Source organism: Lampris incognitus, chromosome 1 (genome assembly GCF_029633865.1).
Source record: "Lampris incognitus isolate fLamInc1 chromosome 1, fLamInc1.hap2, whole genome shotgun sequence".
NCBI classification, from domain to species: Eukaryota; Metazoa; Chordata; class Actinopteri; order Lampriformes; family Lampridae; genus Lampris; species Lampris incognitus.
The window spans coordinates 133,670,525-133,694,509 of record NC_079211.1 but is presented as its reverse complement, the minus strand read 5'-3'; the positions used below and the strand labels follow the sequence as shown (position 1 = coordinate 133,694,509).

The 23,985-nt window shown below is 43.2% G+C and overlaps 1 protein-coding gene across 1 annotated transcript; it reads right to left on the bottom strand.

The window, feature by feature from the left end:
* Window positions 1-23,985, bottom strand: gnb1l (guanine nucleotide binding protein (G protein), beta polypeptide 1-like). The gene is made up of 6 exons (XM_056275034.1): window positions 23,845-23,985; window positions 20,205-20,330; window positions 18,296-18,458; window positions 13,845-13,937; window positions 6,800-7,015; window positions 1-1,860 (listed from the first exon to the last, which is right to left on the bottom strand). Exons 1-6 carry the CDS (start codon window positions 23,952-23,954, stop codon window positions 1,582-1,584), a joined length of 987 nt encoding a protein of 328 aa, XP_056131009.1. The 5' UTR covers window positions 23,955-23,985; the 3' UTR covers window positions 1-1,581.

The window sequence follows — 23,985 nt, the reverse complement described above, 5'->3', positions numbered from 1 at the left end:
TCAAAACAAACAAGGGTATTATTTTTAATCATTTTAAAGAGCAAAAATGTTATGAGACTCAGTCAATACATACATACATGTCAAATTTTAATCAGCCATGAAAAAAAAAGAAAGCTAGTTATTTGCTCCATGACAGCAGTGACATGAAAAGGCAGTTTGTCTAATGAACAGCTTTGTCCTTCCTCTGTACCAGCAGTTCATGGCTATTGTGCTAGTCTGGCTCTGGGATTTTTTCAGACCTTTCCTGTCAGACGTGATGAGCATTTCTGCTCAGGGTCATCCCAGGAGAAAGACTCTTCATGGTGCAGAAGGTCTGCGTGCTGTGTGAAGTCCCGGCTGAGGGCCTCTCAGCATGCCGTTGCCGCACATGGGCTCAAAGGGACATTATTAAGAGACGGTAACGACAACGGGCAGAAAAATACCTCTCCGTTTGCCCCGGGACATCACAACCAGACCGCTGGCCTTCATGTTGAACGTAGTTTTCAAAATAAGGAACTCAAGCAAAAACACAACATCTGTGTTTAACGTTGTGTAATGAGAGGGACATGGAGAGTAGCAGTTAAGCTTTAAATCATCAGCAAATTCTTTATACTCTTAAATATCCATGACATTAGTTCAACGGTTTGGTATCGATGCTGGGGAGCCACAAGATCTGGGTATCGTTATTCAAAGACTCAGTATTAATTATAAGGATTTCATTTTAACAATTAAAATAAACATATTTACCTATTTAAGAATGACCAAAATAAATATTATGACAATAAAATTTTGATCTGCAATTCACTTGTTTGACTTTGCAAAAAAGTGAAATTTGTAAAAACAAAAAAAAAAAAAAGAAGAAAAAAAGTTACCAAATAGAAAAAACAAAAACAAACCCAGACAATATTGACTGTGGAAGGCCATTGTTGAAAAGCAGCTTTACTCTTGATGCCCCTGCGGTGATTAACCTTGTTTGACAAATACATCTCCGGTCAGACTGGAGGGCCCATGTTAAACTAAGGCCTCCTACAATAACAACAATGGATTACGCAGCCACTCAGGTGCGACTTATACCTTAAATTCAAGTCCACTGGAGCAAATCTCCTACCAGATAAGCCAACGCAATAACATAGCTGCTCAGAGAATCGGGCTTTGGCAAACAGCGGGAGGTAAAAGTTGGCTGGTGCCTTGTTAATTATTTGAAAGGTCTCAGATGTTTTGACGGGTCTCACCACTTTAAAAAACAGCCTTCTATATCTAGTGGGTGTTAAGGATGGATATAATGAATCTTGAATTTTGATCCAGTGTGAAAAGGGGAAAGGTCTGGAATAAAGACTTTTTAAGTAAAGTTCAACTTCAATACTTGGCACAGAGTTGTGTGGTTTAATATTCAGCATCATAAGGAGAAGCTAACTGAGATAGTTAGGACAAATATTCCTAAGTACTAAGAATCTATATATGGAGACTAGTCCTGCTGTCTTGCATATTACAGTTGGGTGACATGCCACCACAAGACACGCCAATGTCCATTCAGACGAGAAGACAAGTCATGGATGAAGGATCAACAGAGTCCATATATCCATCCAGAGCTCAGTCAATGTTTTAACCAGTGCCAGATCCTTTGTTGTATATGGACCAGAGGCTGATGCGCTGGTCCTTGGAGCCAGCAGCCAGGAGCTGGTGTCTGGGGTCCTGGTGGTTGGAGAAGGCCACGCTGAGGATGATGTCAGTATGATGCTGGAGGACCGCAAGAGGCTGAAGCTTCTTCCAGCCGAATATACGCACGCGGTGGTCCCAACCCGCTGATGCCAGGATCTTACTGTCCCCCCGAATACAAAGCTGAGAGACTCCAGGGTTGACAAGAGCCACGGGATCCTGGAGCTGAAGAACCACAAATACAGTGTTGGGAAGGTGTGTGCAAGAGTGCAGAGACATGCACATGCAGATAGTTCAGTACAATGTTAGAAAGCAAAACATGACAAAAGTTAACATCAGATTCTTCAAGGCTAGTGGCCAAATAATCTACTAATAAAGTCAAAGTCACATATTGCCCAACTATGAGAAGTTAAATCAAGTACCAGATCTTCATTTAGGTCAGTGAATTACTTAATCATTGCAGCGTAGGAAAGTATGTCCAACACAAACAGGGACAGGGAGAGACTATCAGCTGATCTGATGAGTGAGGTCCAAGAGGAAGGTAACATGGCTGTTTAGCCTGGCCCAGTTGACTCCTGGGACTCAATCAACGTCCATAAAACATTATGGCACGAGGGCCGCGAACAAATCTCTCGCCGTCTCACTATTTGGTTTGGAGTTAAAAAAGGATAACGTGGAGGTGCGATGGGGCTTGAGTTACCTTTGTCACATTATGCGAGAAAAGAGAGACCGTCTCGCTGAAATGCTTGTTTGCAGAGACGGTGTTGCTTTAAGCACCTCTGATGAATTACACTCACATTGAAAGGTCCGGTCAGCAGGAGAAGAGACCCGATAAATGCGTAGTTTGAATGGTTGCCTGCTAAAGATTAGCTACAGCTCCCTTTCCCTGTGATCTGCGATGTCCCAAGGACTGTATCAATCTCTGTTAAGGGGGCAACATTCTGACACATTGTAATGGCGGCTAAGATCACTATCAAAAAGGCCTGTCTCGGCAGACATTCCTGGCGGGGGAACGTGCTCTTCCTGCAGGCCTGTGATCCACGCTGTTGTGGCGAACGGGATGGGAACATCTGGCTGAAGAAACTGAAATCGAACTGAACAGCATAAAATCCACCTCATGAGCTGCACCCAGGGAGACTAATGGTCCTGTGCAGGAGTAGACACCAGAGAATTCATCTGCATGCTCCTGTTTCGGGGTCGGGCCCAAACACAGAATGCATGTGGAAGATATAAGCCAGGTACTGCTAGCCCAAGTGGATGAAGTGGAATGCAACAAGAGGATGAGAGCAGAGAGGAATGTCATTGATCAAAACAGAGCAATAAAGCTTAACTGAGGACAGGCAGCAGAGTTATTTTTGTTTTCTTTGGATTTTCTCTATTTAATCAAACCATCATAGCTAATGCTAATAGTATGATGTGGTAGTGGACTGGTTGGGCCAAACAAGCCAAATACAATACTACAACAGACACATGGGGAGTGGGGGTGGGGTGATTTGACGCCCCATTATTACCTCAAGAAGTTGGTATGCCCCTCCATCTGGTTTGCATTATGGGCCTGATAATGATGGGTTTAAGTGTCTATTTCTGTTTGTTTTGCTTCCCAGAGTTTGTGTCAGGAAAAGGCATTTATTTCATTAAGGGGTCAGATGTAAGCAGCAAAAGACTTGTGATATAATAGCAGCCATACTGAATAGCTGGCTGGCCAATTGCTTTTACTTTCCCTAGCCTGAGAAGGCAAGAGAGAGCGGTACAAAAAGCGCCCGTATTGTCGTTCTCTACGGGAGAACCTTCGCTGGCTGCTACCCGACACTTCCTATAGTGAGAACGCTGTTGCTTTTATGCAGCAGTAATGCTCGGGAGCCATGATAGCCTTCTCATCTGTCCCTGTTTTGGCCTGAGGCACGACTAATTTAATTTGCAAAGCTAAAAAACTGTTCTCATGTACATAGTATAAAATCATTCTTTGCAATAGAAGTACTGAGACTATGCTTATTTTGTGTTTTGGTTATTGTGTTGTTGTTGTTTTTTTTTGCAGTGGTACTACAGAGCTGCTGCTCAAATGCAGAGGAACTGCTGCTGATTTTCCAGCGCTGCCATTAGCCAGGACTCAGTCTTTAATGAACTCCATTAGCGTTAACCTGGGAGCCTTGGCTTGCGTCTCGTTGAGGCCTCATTTTTCTTCCCCTTCCTCCCTCCCAATCAAACTCCCATCATAGACGAAATCCGTCTTTGGGCCTCATCATTCTCTCTCTCTCTTTTTTTTGTTTTTTTTTGTTTTTTTTTGTTTGAACACTCCTTCCTGGCTTATGTTAAAGCACACACACACACGCACACACACACACGCACGCACACACACGCACGCACGCACACACATGCACGCACACACATACAGCAGACCTGTATGAATGCCAGTTCTCTCAGCTGTCAGAGGCCTACCAGTTCTGTTCAACAGCTGTGCTCACTGGACTTTCTCTGGATCTGCAGCAGGTCCAATATAAACTAACACTTCCAAGACCATCCCTTTTTTTTTAAGAGTCTCACCAACAGAAAAGACGTTCAAAAGGAGCGTCCACTTGGCAGCTCTCACTCGAGTCCGACTTTTTTTTTCTTCTCTCGCTTGGTCTTGGCACCGATTACAGCGTTCACGCTCATGTATTGAAACATCCTATCATCACTCACTCACTCGAGCCTGTCGACGTAACGAAAGGCTTTTTTGCAGGTATTTCTGACACACCCCGGCCCTGAATCACACTCGGCAGCAAGGAGATTACAGCCTTTTGTCACCTGGCCTGTCAGAGCTTGGCTCGGGCTGACAGCAGATGGACGTGTCAAACAGGTGAGCAGGCCTATTCAGAAAGAGTCAGGTAAAATAAACCACAAAAAGCCATGATTTTTTATGACAGCCGGCCCATGCAACAGGAGAGCTGTGACTGAGGTCCTACATACATCACCCTCATTCTAGATCATGGTGAGGCCTGGCCTGTTCTGTCCTAACCCTCGATCCTGATTGGTTGAAGGGTGCAGGAATTCCTGTTTTGCAGGAGGTGCCATGCAGGTGACAAGGGGGCAGAAAGTGGGGATGTTTTTACATACTGGTGGAGATGACGATCAGGAGCTCCACCTGCGGGGAGCTGTCATCATGTTTCAAAAAGAACTTGCTGTCAGCCATGCCTGATTTACCCTGCTAATCTTTCTCTGTCTAAACCCTCTTTCTCTTCCTCCCGCTTTCTCTTTCTCTTTATTCTCAAGGAACCCATCTCTGCACCTGTCAATACACCAAGTAGCCGCCTAAATATGCGTCCACCCAGATTAAAAGCTTTCACAACCACATAAAAACCCCAAACATCCACTCCCTCGCTCTCCCAACCTGACACATACACCAACAATTCATTCTAGGAGAAGAGGTGGAAAAAAGCAAGAGTAGATGATGCATCATTTCTCAGGAACTGATACCAAGCTAACCAGGTCTCTAAAGGTCACTGGGAGTGGATAAAGGCCTCCGAGAGTCATGTGTAATACATTAACCTTAATTCCTGAGGCTATCTGTCCTTATCTGGGTTTGATAAGCTCACTTCACAGCCCTGAGCCACAGATAAAACATAACCACACTGCGTTGTGTCAAAATTTAGTTTCACCCCCGGCTACAAGCGCTGGCCTGTGCTACTATGGCAGGCGGCGATACAGGGGTGATTTGTGGGGAAGCGGGATGCTGTGGCACTTACGGCCCCCCTCACCCTTTTAATGCAGCTTCCCACTGTGAACTACTGTTCTTTTTACTGCAGATGTGTTTTTTGTTTGGTTAAGGGGCCTCTGAGATTTTGATATTTTTATTACCTCTCGCGGGTCGTATGTCAGGGCCCAGGACCCAGGGGCCACCAACCGGCAGGTCCTTCCTCACTGCTGTTGCACAAAAATACTTTTGTGGGAAGAACCAGGGCTAGCTGTATGGATGTCACACCGGGCTGCACTTGAAGATAATTTAAAAGTCCCTACTGGGTCTTTTCCCCACTCCTTGTGCTTTTTTCCTGTCATTTCCATCCTGGATTACATACTGAACCAATATTTTGTTGCTCGAGCAAAATAAACCGAATAACCAATCTCCCCCTATTTTTGGTATTTAGAATAAAATCCTTCCGTGTTTTTCTAGACGCATTTTAAGATTAAAAAAAAATCCCGGAGCTTTGCAAATACCTCCAATTGAAGCATTCATTTGTAAAAAGCCTCGGAAAGAATAATACCCTTCCACAGGGCAGGAGTGTGCTATCAGCCTCAGGTTCCCTCCTGCTTTGATTCATGGGGGCTGGCTGAAATATGGAACCATTCCTTTTTGCTCAAGAAATCAACAGAAAATATAGCGTCAAATGAGGCGTTGCAGCTCCAATGCACTGGCTGTTATATAAGATTTATATAAGATGAATTATGTGATCTGCTGATGTGATTTTTTTTGGTCCAAGTCACCACAGTCGTTAGACTAGAGAATGGCAGAAGATTTTCTGGCACCAGCTTTAGAGTAAAGTTTGCACCATTCCCAAAGTGTGTGTGTGTGTATTTTGACCATAGGGGCATGCGTTTTTACATGTTTTTGTAGGTGTGTGTCCATGAGTCAGGGCAGGGTGGTATACTGTGTATTACAGTATGCCAGCAAGGATCCACGCAAAGGTCTTGTGCGTTTTACAATACGGCGTCTGCTGGGCACTTTACTATCACATACTTTTAAATAAAAAAAACAACTGGCAACAATGTCATTACACTGTCATAAATCAGATAAATAAATATTTTGGCCAGATGGTCTACCCCTAATGTATGTCGGTGTGTGTGTGGGTGGTTGGACTCAGCCCTTGGCCCTGGTCCTGCCAAAGCTCTGTAACCAGATCTGATTTAAGACCTCAGAGCCCCATTGAACCTCTTCCTCTCTGGCCTCAGCATTTTCACAGAGAGCCTAGTGAGAGATGACACTACGCTCCTCCACGCTCCTTTCATTGATTTATCTGTTTTACATTTTTTAGGCATTTAGCTGTTGCTCTTATCAAGACAGACTAGTGAAACAAGAGAGCAGTTGGGGTTCTTGTTATAGTAGAGTTTACAAGAGTACATGTTTGTTGAAGGACAGTCCAAACAACCAGCAGGCCACCCAGCCAACTCAACATACTTCTGCCATACTGACCTGCAGCTTGTTCTGCCTGTCAAGCACCCAGGGCAAGAGGTTCTTCTCTGAGGAGCCTGAGATGCCCTTCAGACGCTTGGGGTCAAAGGTCAGGCACATGACGGGCTCAGGGTGGACGGCAGCACTGCTCAGCATGGCCCTCTGGGATACATCCCACAGCAGCAGGGAGCCATCCTCATAGCCCGCCAACAGGAGAGGCCCACAACCCGTGTCTGGCTGGAGGTGAAGTAGAGGAAGAGCAAGAGCAAGGAGCAAAGTGAGTGATGGGGGGGATGTCATGGAAAGCGAGAGGTAAAGAAAGGCAAAGCAGAGGGAGATGTATAGTTAACCACAGAAACCGCTGTGTTGTGCTGGAAGGCGAGCAGAGCAGGGGTTATCATTCTGGAAGCTCCTGCCGACACCACGAGAGACACTCTGGTCATTCTCTCGTCAGCCCGCTGCTCCCTCCTACTAACAGTCCATTACAGCACTCATCACGTTGCTCCTCATCCATATCACACTGTCACAGGCCCCGCTGCTGTTAAAAGGAACATTCCATTTAATTTCAATCTGGATCTTATTTTTGTAGCATTTTTCATCATTCCGATCGATTGTTATTGTATTTTATGTACCTGCCTCATTGTGGAGGTTTTTGGAGACGAGCCCAGACGAGGAGCTCTGCTTCAAAACAGCGTCTGTCGGGCACACTAACATGCAGGTTCAATTAACCTCAGACAAATCCAGTTTACCTGAACTTCTTATTTGCACATGAAAACGAATTTGAAATTTATTAGCTGAAATTAAAAGTAAAACTATTAAAGCTGCTTCAAGGAATATTTTTATGGTAAATTATTACAATTTAATTGCTATTAGTGTTAAAGATATTCCCCCAAGCTGTGAGGGGAAAAAATATCGTTACATAGATTTGCCTATTTGTCGATTGCTGTGCATGTCCTGCATTTTTCCGTGAAATCTTTACTAGTGCACAGGAAGTGATTACTTTGATTTTGTTGGTTATATACAAATGAAAAAACTGTAAGAAGATGCAGTGCTAGAAAGCATGAGTCACAGTTGTCTTCTTACATCATTCAAGTGAGAAGAAACATAATTTTGGGAGTCAGTAAACTAAAATAGCGTGGTGCATTATCTACCGCCATTCGACAGAAATTCCCTTACAGCTTTAAGATAAGATGTACTTTATTAATCCGTGTTTCATCAAATACCGGAACCACAACTTGCAAAACGAGCTGCCATAGTTAACCTGTTCTTGGTGCACGCAAAAGCTGTTTAGGCTACAATGATGAGTCTCACGTGGAAAATGCAAATGCTATAATATGTATATAAGTTAAGTACGGTAGCTAATTTCTGCAAGTAGCTCCAGTATTTAATTAAAGGAATTTACTTTTGATTTCAGTTAATGGATTAAAAAAATTAAGCTTGGTTTTCACTTGGAAATCAGAGGGTTACATAAACTGCACTTGTCTGAGGTAAACTGAACTTGCATGTTAGTATGTCCAATAGACGCCGTTGTGAATCAGAGTGCCTTTCCGGCCTTGTCTCCGAAAACCTCCAGAATGAAGCGGGTACATAAAATATTTTAACAATTGATAGGAATGATGAACAAAAATCTACAAAAATAAGACCCAGACTGAAAAAAGGGGGAATTTTCCTTTAAGGACTACAGCAAGAATAACACACTACAAAAATCCTAAAAACTGTTTTAAACTGTAAAATGTATTAATCTATCATATTAATATCTAACTATTATTGTTCTATCTTTAAACATTTCCATGTACATTTATACTAAGAGGAAGTGCCTTTAGTATATGTTGCAGGCATAAATGCACAGAAATCTTTTCACTGTAGAGGTATAGGATCTGCACAAATACAGCTTTAATATCCTACGTGCTATCAATGCCCTCCAGTAAAGCTGTGATAAAACAGAAATCAAATTTCTAGTGCAATCCAGACCTCTCTTGGTCCATTACATTAGAAATACAAAATGGAAGCTAACAAGCACGAAACCGTCCAGACCCATGGTGCACCAGATGCGAGTTGCGAGTGTGTCAGGTCGTCCATGAGTGACCACAATTTGCGACGCATAGCCCAAAGTGTCAGTTGTGTGGCACCGTGGGCTAAAATGTGGGAGTCATGTGCTTGGATGGTAGAGACAAAAATAATTATAGATAACATGCTATTTTGACTATGAAAGTGCAAATAAAAAAAGGCACCATGATCAGTTTGTGATATGGTAAATGCACTGCATTTTATATAGCACTTTTCTAGCTGCAACTGCCACTCGAAGAGCTGTACTATAAATTAATGCCTCACACACACACACACACACACACACACACACACACACAGACACACACACACATAATGGCTATGTCAACCCTGAAAGGTAACAACCAGCTAATCGGGAGCAGTTAGGGGTTATGTGCCTTGCTCAGGGATACTTGGACATTTTTGCAAGGAAGTATCATGGATCGAATGCCTGATATCAGACAGAATTGTCAACTTGTTACACTCCATTTCCATTTCCATCAGAGTCAGTCAACTCGGTAGAGTGGGCAGACTCAAAGGTCTGGACCCAGGCAAAAGGATCAAACCAGCAACCCTCCAGTTACCATACGACCTGCTCTTCCTTCCTGAGCAACTGCCCCACTGTTGCAATAGACTGGAAAAACATGCATGTATTGACTATAAATTTGCTAGCATTACATTTTACAACTTCTCATATAACCCGCTGACGTTATAACAAATAAAACGATCTTAATGTGACTTTTCTCATCCACAAAACCTGGTCTGACCTGTCTGTGGACTAAATGTATTAGGCCAGTGTTTCCCAACCCAGTCCTCAAGGAACCCCTATCCTGCAGATTTTCTTTGTGGCCCTGAATAGGTACCTGTTTGTAGTTATTCAACCAATCAGCAATGAATTATGTCAGATGTTGCACAGCTTGCATAATTAAGTGTTGTGAGATGATTGGTTGAGTAAGTACAAGCAGGGCTACCTATGCAAGGTTACAATGAAAATCTGCAGGATAGGGATTCCTTGAGGACTGGGTTGGGAAACGCTGTATTAGGCAACCTGCTGTTTCTGCTTACTAGCTGTCCCTGAAGGACTCTACTACATTGTCAGCTGGACAGAGGATTTGTGTGGAGGAATACAGTGGGCCTGTAAATCAAGTGATTTACAGGCCCACTGTATTCCTCCAGTGAATGAGAACATAAAGGTGAGCTGATAAAAGCAAGGGGCTTCATATATCACAGCACCACTGAAGGGAGAGCAGGGGAGGAGGGACCTAATGGTAGAATGGGGGGAGGGGAAAAGGATGAGATGGACGAATAGCCGCAGGGAATGAGGGCTTAGAGGATATACAGGAAAAAAGGACAGCACTTACCCTTGCCCCCCCCCCCCTTCCCAAAGACCCACAATTCCTCTCTCTGGGTAAATAAAAGACCACGCCTCTTGTTACCTGAAACACATCACCTAACAGCTAATTCTACCTAGGCGTCATGCCCGACTCAGCGAGTTTTGGAGGCTGTCTGAACACCTCACCAAACAAACAAAAGTCTTGTACACACTCTCTGCGCATTTGTTCCAACATAGTCAGTCCCCTCGTGATAGCTCTGTGCCCTGTGTAGGCAGGACCAAGAAGGGAGAGAAATTCTTTCCATATGGTTGAGGGGGCCAAGACTGCCACTTTTTCATCCATCTTCAAGTCTCACGTAACACTATATTTTTTTTTCTCTCTTTTCCAGCTTTAAACAAATTATAGACAGAGCTGTGTATTCCTTCCAAACACATCAGTGAGGACGAACACTATGTGAGTAAGAAAATAAATAAAAACAAGTGAAAATCAGTGGCCCCTGCCTGTCGGCAGGGCCCAGGCTAAGCATTTCAGGCTGGGGGCCTACCGTGGCCCTCTGCACTTCACTTAAGAGTAGGACCTCCTTGATTGATCATGTCATGGGTCGGAGGTCAGGAAACCCTGGGTAGACACCTAATTCATTATATCCTCCACAGGCCCTTCTACAAGAAGGCTCTCTGCTTGAGTGGGGCTGGGGCTTTGGGAGGAGATTCATCACCACAGAACAGCTGGCAAGATAGATGGATGGAGGCTGGAGGAAGAGGCAAGACTGAGAGAGAGAGAGACAGAGCGAGAGAGCAAGAGAGAGAGAGAGAGCGAGCGAGAGAGCGCAGCAGCTGGTCAGTGTCCAACCTGTTCATCACAAAGCCAGCCTCTTCAATATTTTCTCAGATAACCTTTTTTGTCATGATAACGGGGCATTATATTAGAGAGTAAGATTGTGACCTACTTTGGGCACTAACATTGTGAGAGTTTCTTTTGTGGTCATCACTGTTATGAGTTCTAGAGCTGCTTTGAACTATGACTTGGAATTGAAGCCACAATGTTGAAAATACATAGTTCTTTCTTAGCTCCCTAAGCATTCAGATCACCCCTATGCTTGCCATAACTGAGGGCCCCTTTCTGTCATGATCATAATCTCTCATTACCACATCATTATTTTACTAAGGCTACATTGTTCATACCAAAAACTAAGTATAATATCAATCAACGAAAATGGTTGTGAATAGATGTAGTAACATGTCTCCAGTGATCATGGGGTGTGACCAAAATGTCCTTCAATATAAATACGCAAGTGATGTAATGATTACGACTGTGCATTAACACACATTTCCATATCACATGCTTATAATGTGAGAGGTCCTACCCAAACAGGAACACAAGCAAAAGATGAAGTCGCTTTCGCTGATGTGGATGCCGCAGGGCCCAGGCAGGCGCTGCTGAACATAAGGAACCAATCGCATCCTCCGCTTTTGTCCTGTTCACTGTGATGTCATGGCTGTGAGGCGGTGAAGTGATGAACTGAGAGTGATGGATATCTGTATAGGAACATTTCCTTTTCCCCACCAGCCTCTGTTCACATTAAAAGCCTTGCACATCATACATCACCAATGTCCCCATGGCCAAGCCCACATCCCCTTCACATGACAGATATGGAGCCCACATATGGAGGCACTTTCTCCCTCCACTTCCATTGTATCACTCACCACTCACAGCCAATCAGATTCCAGAGATCTGATAGTGAGGCCGCTCACCTTTAGGATGGAGATGAGGATTGTAAGTATGAAAAGGTCTGAAGTGGATTTTTGCTGAAAGGCCCTTGAGCTGAGACAAAAGCTCAGCTTATTTTTCCAAAAATCCAGCAGAGAGGGCTTAAATATAGTTTCTGGCTACATGACTATAATGGACTATCATATCTCAACTCAAGGGTGGGACGGACCAACAGACAGACAGGCAGACAGACAGCAAGACAAAGGGACAGAGAGGTAAGAAATAACATTTCCCTTCTGTGTGTGAGAAAAAGGGGCAGGAGAGACACACACACACACACACACACACACACACACACACACACACACACACACACAGAAAGAAGAGAGAGGGAGTGCGAGAGAGAGAAAGAGAAAGAAAGAGAGAGAGAGAGAGAGAGAGAGAGAGAGAGAGAGAGAGAGAGAGAGAGAGAGAGAGAGAGAGAGAGAGAGAGAGAGAGAGAGAGAGAGAGAGAGAGAGAGAGAGAGAGAGAGAGAGATGTCGGTAGCTACCTCCTGGTGTGTGTGAGGTTAAGGAAATAGCAGGTAGCACATGAGGAGTTGACATGAAAGACAAGGCAAGCTTTCTCTTCTCATAACTGACTGACAGAGTGTGGCCAATGATTTCAATCTGCCTGTGTGTGTGTGTGTGTGTGTGTGTTGGAGGGGGGCTTTACAGCTTACAACTTTCATTGAGAGACAAACACACTCTCATACACACAATTCCTTCCTGACCACTCACTCCCCCTCACCCACCCAAACACACACACACACACACACACACACACACACACACACACACACACACACACACACACACACACACACACACACACACACACACACACACACACACACACACCCCATGCTGGGCTAGGTTTTGCATCTCTCCCCACTGCTTGGACAGTTCCAGTTGCTCAGTGACAGTTACAGATGGACACGGCCTGACCATGAAAGGAGTCAGCCTGAAATGATTTAGCATCACCTGGGTCCTTCAGCTTTGAAGCCAGACAGATGCCTGCGCTGTATTATGCCGATACTGGATAATTGATAATTATGTTTCTTGGCACTCAACACTGAAACTGCATGGGTTCATAAATCAGACAATGAAAGGGAGGCAACAGAGGGTTAAACTCCAAAATCAAAAGTCAGCCAATGTGTTCTGTGAGATTTCTACCCATCAGTGTTTCTCTATATCAAATGTCAGCCACGCTATTCCAACTGCACATTTTCTGAAACATTCATGTTTCCTTTACACTATTCTAGGCACACCGGCATGCCACCTGATTTGCCCACGGGTCAAATAACCATAGATTCTGTTTTGATTGCTCTTACCAGCAAACTGCACAAATCAAAAACCCTATATCCAAAGCATCCGCAATTTGTTTAAGTCTTTCATAAGCAAAACCCCCGCTCCATTCCTTGAACCAACCCCTGAAAAACAGTTATTAATTAACCAAGAAAATAATTACAGGTCTCGTTAATGGGTGGAAAATAAAACCTTCGACAGCATTTACAAAACAGAGAGCAAAGTTCTCGGTGGCTCAGACTTGGATGTACAGCTGCAGGCTGATATATGGCTGTGAACCCCCGGCCCTTCCAAACACTCTAATTACAGTGTTGGGACTCACTGCCAACTGAGAAGAAACGCTTGGAAAAATGGCGCAGGACGAGTTGGTGGTTATAAATCAGGACCCATGTCTCTTTGCGCGCCTCTGTGTTGACTTATCTGTTATTGTCTTGTTGTGGCTGCTGGGCGAACAGTTTAAAGATGGGAAATGTCAAACTGACAATATAGAGAGGTGAAGGAGAAGAGACTGTTGTTGCTTGCAACATGAACTCACTGAACTTGTCTTGCGGTGAAATGGATTCATGGATAGTACAAGTTAAGCTGCACTTGCTATTGACATTACATGTGGGGGAGGTTTGCCTTGTGCTTACCTGCCATAGTTTGATACACATGACCATCCCACGCTTAGCTTCTGGTGTCAGGGTGCAAACTGCAGCCTTACTGGGCAGCTCAATGATGTTGATCTGTGGAGGAACCGTGAAAGTTAGACCTTCAGTTAGAAAACTGTATTGAAAGAAGTATAGAGGCTTCAATTAAAAATCTATTGCTAAAGTGCAGAGACAAGAATACTCGGCTTTTTTTGTTGGGGGGGGGGTCCCTTTTTTCTCCCCAATTGTATCCGGCTAATTACCCCACTCTTCCAAGCTGTCCCGGTCACTGCTCAACCCCCTCTGCCGATCTGGGGAGGGCTGCAGACTACCACATGCCTCCTCCGATACATGTGGAGCCGCCAGCCACTTCTTCTCACCTAACAGTGAGGAGTTTCACCAGGGGGACATAGCACGAGTTCCCCCTCCCCCACAAACAGGCGCCCCGACTGACCAGAGGAGGAGCTAGTACAGCGACCAGCACACATACCCACATCCGGCTTCCCACCCGCAGACACGGCCAATTGTGTCTGTAGGGACGCCCGACCAAGCTGGAGGTAACACGGGGATTCAAACTGGCGATTCCCATGTTGGTAGGCAACGGAATAGACCACTGTGCTACCCGGAACGCCCTATTTTAACTCAAGTTTGATATGTTATCTGTTATTATTACTACTAAATAAATGTAAAAAAATATGATTGGACCATGTTAGTGCAGGTTTTCTACTAGATCATGAATTGTCTTTAAAATGTTGTGAATAAAAAAGTGAAAACAGAATGCCTCACTATGGATCAGGACCTCCGTGGTTCGGAGCGTCTCTCACTAATAGTACAGTCCTATCTATCAGGGCAGAGTCGCCGTTCTGCTGTCTATAATAAATCCTACTAAAGTTTTACCCCTTGACATGAATGGTGTTTCCCTGTACACGCTGGCACTGATTCTGATAAAATACACACAGACTAATGAAGGCAATGATAAAGTGCAGGCATGTGTGTGCTAAAGGACAGACAGTGTGTACATGTGCACAGACATCATTAGAGCACCAATACTCATTCCACAGACTTCCTCCCTGCTGATGATCCACATATTCATCCTCATTAGGGCTCAGATTAAACATCCCTTTAAGGGAGCGATCTGTAGTTTAGCGCCATGCCACATCTGTCCCACATGTTTACCTCTGCTTGCCTGACAAAGAAGGCCTTTAAAGAACTGCCTGTGCCTCAGGTGCTAGGCCGTTCTTGTGTGGCACTGCACACTGCCCGTAAATAAAACACCCACACTATTAATTAATGCCTCTGCTATGGCAGCCATTTGCTAGCAAGAGTCTCACTGACAGGAGAGAGCAGCAGAACTACCCAAAACATTTGAACAGGAAATTGTTAGTCTGTGCTCTCGGTTAAATAACAACCTAGGTACCTACTTACCTACCTACCGCCCATGGCGCTAAGTTACGCCAGCATAGATACACGTATGCAAGTTGCAAGTTTTAGGTAATTTATATGTGCATGCATGTGTGTGTGTGCACATGCATGTGTGTGTGTGTGCGTTTTATCTCTGGATACATGATAGGCATCTGCCTTGCCAGTGATCACTGTGGAATGGGGTGGGGAGACAAAATGACAAATATTAACCTATGACTGTCTTGGTCTTATGTGTTTGTGTGCGTTCGTGTGTGTGTTTATGTGCGTCTAACTGTCTGTCTGTGTCTGTCGGGACAATGGCATTATTGAGGTGCTGGGAATCACAGGCGCCCTGATGCCTGGCCTTGTGGACTGGACTTAACAGAGGCACGTTTGGCAGGATCAGGTGACTGCTCTGTCCCTTTCAAGTGTGGCTCCTTCACAGTGGAGCGAGTAACATGAATCTGGAGGCAATAAGGTGGCTGAATCGCTGACTGCCCCTCTCTACGTCCTGCCTCAAAGCACAAAGGCTGATTCTACAGAGAAACACTCAGACATTACAGCGAGCAAGAGAGTGAACGAACACACGCGCGCACAAACACACACACACACACACACACACACACACACACACACACACACACACATCTGATTTCATTTCAGAGTACATCAGGTCAGGAATTTAACTGTTTTCATAAAGTGGTCAAAGTATGCTGGTGGACTACAAAAATCAATGACTGCCACTTTACTATCTAGTAGTCGTGCAGACTACACAACTTCTGCACTGGCTGTTGTGATGTATACTTCTCTCTAAATACAAGATTTTTAGCAATGTGTGAAAATCCATGTCTATGGTGAGATTACTGGTTCGAAAGTGTTTTGAGAATAACTTTCACTTAATTTTGTTAAGCAGAAAATGTTCAATAAAAGATACGATTTGTTGAAAATTATGTTCTTAAATGATGTACACACACAGTGATTAAGTCTGGGTATACACAGGTTTAGAAGGAGTGCAGTCTTTTGCCTCTGACTGCCCTTTGCCCCTTTGTCAGCATTGTCATGGTGCCATTAGAAAACACAACCTTAGTTGCCTCCAAAAATGCCTTTTAAGCACAGACAAACTCACAGACTTACCCAAGTAAAAAGGCATGCAGTCACAACCACTGATAGATAGGTGTGTCAAATGAAAGTATCCACTAAATGGCATATTATGTTTTTTGCAATTAGCAAAAAACTAAGAAGCATTCAGCTGGTGGCTGCTGTTTCTATCTCTGACTGCATCCTCGTGCTGTGCAGGATGACCCATGGTAACAAAGCTGCTATGCCAGTGTAGCTTGTTAGAATATTGTCTGACAGCACAGTGAATACTCACATACAATGCCAACTCACATACATTGTCACTCATAAATAGCATTTCATATTTTATATCATTAAAGTGGCGGGTAACTGAGCTCAAATCTGTGTTTTAGGATACCCATACCGCAGGAAAACATATCAGTAACCACGCAGCCAATTCTGTATGATTAAAAATGTTGCGAAGTATATAAAACAAAGCTTCAAAAACGTGTAAAAATCTGCAGTGTCCACTGGTTTCAGACTCTGGGTGTGTGGCACTGAAAGGAAGATGGCGACATCACCAAGGAAGCCGGCCAAAAAATCAAGAAAGGAAAACGGGAAAAATACCCAAAAATGGTCTAACTCCGCAAATCAGTTCTATACATGGTTCAACACATTTTAACCTGTAAACAGCAATACATCTCCCACATTTATAAAGTATTTTGAAGCAAATCTGTCAATTTGGTTACCCTGCTCTTTAACTCCATGCCACTGGACGGGACGAGCTGTGAAGGACGATGACAGCATGGTGGATAAGAAAGACGTTACCAGTGTTGACTTACAATTTTCCATTTGCTTAGCAAATGAGGGCTGTGTAGACACTTGCAGCTTTTCCAGCAAAGTATCAAATAGTGAGTCAGATCAGGTTTGTGCAGTTGGCTTTTTTTTTCTCACCCTCAAGTGTGACTGCTCAACCAGTTAATCCACCCGCCACCCAACTGCCATTAACTAAATGAGTGTCCTCTGGTCGTAAACAATAAATATGCTAGCTGGGAGATGACAGAGGTATTAGGAAAGGTCTCCACACACTAGGGACAAGTCAAATAGATGAAACAAAAATGCAGAAAAATTAAGAGGCGAATATGATGCATTAAAATCAGTCACACCATCCACAATGTGAATTTACAATATTTTAATAGACATTCTCTAAAAATACTTGCACCAGCTAATTCTTCAAAAAAAGAAAGACGGGGTCAACATCATCCAGCATGATGACCTTGTCCTCCTCCTCGCATAAAGATGGTCAACGACCGACTGCCAATTGCCCCTGAGCAGCATCAAGTAGTGTGCCTACAATAGGTTTTTAGAATATAGTCTAGAGACATCTATTGGTCAACATACTGTATGTAATAATAAAATTACATTAAATCATATACACCGTATGTTTTTCACAGGCCACAGCACAGCAGCACCAAACTCATGGCAGGGCTATAATAGCTGCACTTTAAATGTATTATTGCATCTTTCCTTTCAGCCATGACGGCAGTCTTCACATGACTGCAGCAAAGCTCAAAAGAAAAAGAAAAAAACTGACTGTGATTGTGATTGAATATGATTGATTGGTCAATGACTTTATCCAGGGTTAATCAGTGTGCAAATATCAACCTGCATGCGAAAACAGTTATGCTGCTTTTTCACAGAGCAGAATTTCACAATCAGTGTGTGAGTACCCAAAACAAAAACAACAGTTTGAATAAATATATTGATATTAAAATTAACTGCATGAAAAAAACACATCTGGCGTGTAAAGAACTTAATCTGAACAGTACAAGAGAAAGGACAAACTTTTGTGACCTGCTCAGCAACATACTAGATATGTCGGTTGGTGTCAATGTGGAGCAGGAGGACACCGAGCACACACAGCCATTACCTGAATGTTTGAAGGTTAGATCCTAATACACAGAAAAATAGTTTGAGAATACATCATAATGTCTGACCTCCTCTGGCTCTCGCCCAGGGTAGGCGAGGAGCGAAGTTGCAGGGCCCATCTCCAGTAAGGAACAGTGACAGAAGCCAACACTGCCGGTCCACACAGAGTCTGACACCTCACTGCGACCCTCACACAGGTCCCACAGACACACACGCATGTCCCGACCCTGACTGCTCCAACAGAGAGTAAAGATCATTTAAACAGAGAAAGAATTGATCAACTGAAGCAAAAGTCATTCTAACACCAGCATGTCTGTAAACACAATTCAGAGGCATGCTGTCATCAAGAATTATACTTGACATTGCTTGTCAATCATCACATCAATTTACATGCTTTGTTTACTTGTTTGTAAAAGGAAGTGTTATCAGAAACTACACCATGTCTGTGGCTGGGATTACACTGGAGAGTAGGGATGCACCTATATCACTTTTTCACTGCTGATACCAATTCCGACTATGAATTTTTAAGTACTGGCTGATCCATTACTTGGCTTAACAGTATAGACTCGGACCTTAGTTAGCGGTCAATGGGAAAAATAATTGAGATAGAATCAACTTTTTTCCATCATTAATGAAATACATACTTCCATGTGCTAGGACTGGGACAGTATGCTTATCTCCCGATTTGTAACTATCCCGATACTTGATTGCCAATTCGATATGTATTGCAATTCTTAAGTATTGTGATTCTACAAGTATTGTGATTCGATATTACTATTTATTGCGATTTTTGTTTGCTTTTTTAGCACTAGACCATGGGAAAAAGTTGAATCATACACTTCTAGAGACTGTATCAGGGTTAAGCAACCTATGGCACCCGTGTCCACGGTGGCACACGAGGCCATTAACATGAGCACGCAGAGCAGTTAATAGTGTTGATGCAGTTCGCAGGTCATATTTGATGGGCAACCAAACAAAGACACGATCTTGCATTGAGAGATGCGTCAGTATTGAGCGTAGCTCTTGATGAGAGTGTGGATGTAAACGACGTTCTACGTCTAGCAGTGGGTATCAAATATTGCGACAAACAAGGCTCGCACTAAATCGATAAGATCGAATTAATTTTTTTTTGGGGGGGGGACCTAGTGAGTTTTATTTCAGCAGCATCATTGCTATACTGCATATAAAAGTGGTAAATAAAATGACTTTTGAAGTGCTACATTTAGCTGTTCCTGCTCATCAAGCAAGTGCCATTAAGAAAACAATAAATAAAATAAGATGTTAGGCTAAAATGAATACAGCCCCTGAAAACTGCACACAGCACAACTGTGAGCCTCTAAATCAGGGGTGGGCAATTTTATCCAGAAAGGGCCAGTGTGGGTGAAGGTTTTTGTTCCAACCAAGCAATTACACACCTGTGTCTCCTAATTAAGTTCGTCAGCAATGACTCTACTGGTTGATTAGTGGGATCAGGTGTGTGACTGCTTGGTTGGAACAAAAACCTGCATCCACACTGGCCCTTTCTGGATAAGATTGCCCACCCCAGAAGTCTAAATAAAGATCCTTCACATCTGAAATTGAACTTGAAAACTGTCTTTTCCCAATTCCCGATTCAAGAATTTAAAAAAAAATCATTTAAAAAATTGCAAAAACAAATATCACGATACTTAAGTGGATTGATTTTCTTCCCAACCCTACCATGTACCAAAAAATGCAGTAAATCAAGTCATTTTATGTTTATTTATGATATGTTATGGCATTTGGTATCAGATTTTAGAGAGCAAATCATTGCATGATTTTTGAACAGGTGTCAGTTACAAACAATAATTAACAAAACATTAAGAATGAAGCAGTGACGAGAGAGTCTAAACACAAGAGTACTTTTCTGACAATAGCGCATGCACATTTGCTGTCAGCAGCTTAAACAGAAAATGGCATGCCTGTCAATAAATTAGGACAAGGAGCTGTCATGTGGACCTGATGAGAGCATCTGTCGACTGCAGTGTGTTCATCCAGATGACGGAGTTACCAGAGTGGCCCTCTAGAATCTTTTCAGCTCTCCTGGTGTTCAGGTTCCAGACATGGATAGTACCCTTGGCTGACCTACACAGCAAAACACATGAAGCTGTTTTTTTTTTAAGTTCTACAGATTATTCATGCATAATAAGATGAAAGCATGTAATTGCTTTGCAAATTAAAAATTATTTTACATAAATACCTAAAGTATATAAATCTAACCAAGAACGAGATGGAGCTGAAAATATAAAACATACAAATAAAACTGGTACAGGTGGGTATGTGAGCCTCAGCTCCAGCAGCTTACTTGTAATAAGAAGGAAGAGGCGTTTTCATCAGTACATGAACAAATGCTTGCAGAAGACAGAGAGAAAACACTTAAAATGCTGCTGACAAGGGATCGACCGATTATCGGCATGGCTGATTATCGGCTTAGATATTCGCAATTTTTCACATTATAGTTATCGGCATATTTTTTATCGGCCAGCCGATTAAAAAAGTCCAACAGCCTTCACTCTCCCGAAGCACAGCACGACACTCACTCCAACGCCACAAACAGAAGAGAAGCATCGAGGAGTCAGCCCACTTCTCTAAGCTAAGAGGAGCATGCCAGATGCAATAAAACCCACTCGGTTGGTAAAAAAAAAAAAAAAGCATGCCATAACGTTGGTTACAAAACTCACTCCGTAACATTACATTCTCCCTCTCTCTCCCTCCCACACACACCCCAAAGAGCATAACGTTGGTCCGACATGAACTCGACAACGGGTTGTCAATTCAAACAGAGAACATAATTTCCACTGCTGTGCTTAACCTTCAAATGTAACTAGGCTAAAATAAAAAAAAAACTAATGTGTGATCTTTTAGTTACATACGGAATGTTATTGTCAGTGTTGTGCAGGAGCGCGCTAAAAGAGCGGCGGTCATTAAACGTGGTATCATGTATAACATATTGTAGCGAGCGGGGGGGGGGGGGGCAGCCCAGGATGCCGCAACCGGGATGCGAACCCGTGGCTCCCGCGTTATTATTTTTCCCACCTGGATTCCGGGAAGACCCGCCCCTACTCTATCTCTGATTTGCTAACCCTATCCCTAACCCCACCCTAACCCTAACCTTAACCAACCTAACCAACGGAGGCAACGAGTACTAGCCAATCAGAGGCAGAGTTCTCGGAATGCGGGTGGGGGAAAAAAACAAGGGTGGTTCCCACACCACAAGTGACTACGTTAACCAGTCGACTAAAGGGTCCGACCCGTTAGTGTCTACTTATCCGTGCACGTTACAATATTTTGATGTCATCCCAGATGACGACGCCGGGTGGTACCGCGTTGCTAAAAGCAGCGGTCATTGCTACCCAATTTCCCCTCAGGGATGAATAAAGTTTGACTGCCACAAATGTTATTGGTGTCATTGTTTGATGTGTTTTGTTTGCATATATTGTTTATGTAGTTTATGTTCATGAATACTGATTCGTTTTGTGTTAAAACTATGCAGGAAGTACATTTACGTTCTGTGTTGTACAGGGACACATTTAGTTGTTGCAATTTCCTCCAAGAAGAAACACGAAGAGGGAGAAGTTTTTATACTCCGCTTAAAGGTTTGAGTTTAAAAGTGATATTGCATTGCCCGTTTGAAGATTTTATGTTTGTTCAAGTGGGCTCATTCCCTCTTGGTTGTGTGCAGCCAGCAAGGTACGTTCATTTACGTGTTTTACGTTCCGTCGACCCTGTGATGGCCTGGCGGCCTGTCCAGGGTGTCTCCCCGCCTGCCGCCCAGTGACTGCTGGGATAGGCTCCACCATGCCTGCGGCCCTGAGAGCAGGATAAGCGGTTTGGATAACGGATGGATGGATGTTTCGTCGAGCATATTTATAGTTGGGTTTCTACAGTTTGTGTGTGATATGTAGGCATGCTTATTCTGTACATTGTCATGTATTTGAACAGTTCCACAGTGGATTTGATGACGGTAATGTTGAATGAAGTACAATTAAGATGAATAAATCCACCAGTAACAGAAGAAACACAGTGTTGTATATGTCCTGGAGGGAGTGATATAGAGTATTTCTGATTGTGATTCAACGTGGTATCATGTACAACATATTTTGATGTCATATCAATCAATCAATCAAGTTACATTTTATATACAACATTGCTAATCCCAGACGACGACATTGGGTGGTAACGCGTTGCTAAAAGAACGGAGGCGATTAAACGTGGTATCATGTACAACATATTTTGATGTCATATACAACATCATTAATCTCAGATGACGAGGTTGGGTGGTAACGCCAAAATCCTATTGGGGAAACATTGTTACTTATGCACTGGTGGCAGTGATTGCAGGCTGGGGATGGATGGGTAGGAGGAGGCTCTTGGAGCTCAGAGCAGCTCATTAAAAAAAAGAAAAGAATAGAAATGAAAGCGAACTTAGTGTAAAATATAAAATGATGAATGTGAACATGAACTAGCTCATTTTAATCTCCGTAACGTTAGTTTCTTTGTCTTTCTCCCCCTCCCACACACACACACACACCAAAGAGCATAATGTCGGTCTGACATGAATTCGACAACAGAGAACAGTTTCCACTGCTGTGCTTAACCTTCAAATGTAACTAGGCTAAAAGAAAAAAGCTAATGTGTGATATTTTAGTTACATAGAGTGTTATTGTCAGTGTTGTGCATGAACGTGTCAGACAGCCCTTTCATGTGGAACTACATTCTCTCAACCACAGAACGTCCACCTGATTCTGCTGCTCTGCGGCGTAATAACATGCGCTGCAAAGGTGCACTTATGTGAAGGAATACAGACATTCTGCGGTTGAGAGAATGTAGTTCCACATGAAAGGGCCGTGTGATGGCAAGATAAAGTGGTGAAAATATTCAAAACAGCGTACACTTAAAAATAAATTTTTATTTTTTTAGGTGAACCTTTTCTTAAGTGCCTAAATTGCGTTTTGTCCATGTCCCATTTCTCAACTTCGGTGCCAGCTACTCCAGCTGAATCTCCAAACTGGGAGCGCACAGACACCCATCTACTGCAGGTAATACACTGACTATCGATAAGTACGTCATACAACCCCACTAGAAAAAACCAAACTTTCACTTTATAGATAAGAGAGTGGGAAAAAAATGACACTAATGTACATTTGTCCATTCAGTTTAGTCAAAGCCTGCTGGGAGCACTTTAACCAATTTATGGGGAGTTATTTTAATATTATAATTCAGATTGATCAATGTTTACTTCCTGCTGTCCATGCAGTTTAATTCATTCCATTTTTATGTTTTGGAAGTTATTTAATTTTAATTAAAAAATAATTCCACTCAGATTGTTATCTAGTGCCTTGAACATCATGCGCTTTATTTTTTTATTTTAATATTTTCTGTTTTACACAAAATTGAATCAAACATATGTTCATTTAAAGGCAGCCTTGTGTTGGGGTTTGTGTTGCTGTAAATTTTGGTGAAAATTTTTTACATTTACTGCAACTGAATATCGGACCAAGATATCGCCTATCAGCCTCCACAACTTACCAATAATCGGTATCGCTCTTGGCCCTGAAAAAAACATATCGGTTGACCCCTATTGCTGACAGCAGCTCACCCAGAGAAAAGGAGAGGATGGTCCCCTTCAGAGCAGCAGAAGTGTAGGGCATTGAGGGGTGCGCCGGCCCCCCTCAGGGTATAGATGGGGGATGGAGCGGGGCGAGACATCACTGGATGATGACGAAGCTGCCCACCTTTG

Bases quoted from the DNA above. Each gene is read 5' to 3' on its own strand.
- gnb1l (XM_056275034.1), bottom strand. From the start codon at position 23,954: ATGTCTCGCCCCGCTCCATCCCCCATCTATACCCTGAGGGGGGCCGGC. The intron at 13,938-18,295 runs GTCAGACATTAT...GTTCCTCCACAG, and splicing joins CTGGGCGAGAGCCAGAGGAG to ATCAACATCATTGAGCTGCC. The intron at 1,861-6,799 runs GTCAGTATGGCA...GTGGTTCTTCAG, and splicing joins ACAGGCAGAACAAGCTGCAG to CTCCAGGATCCCGTGGCTCT.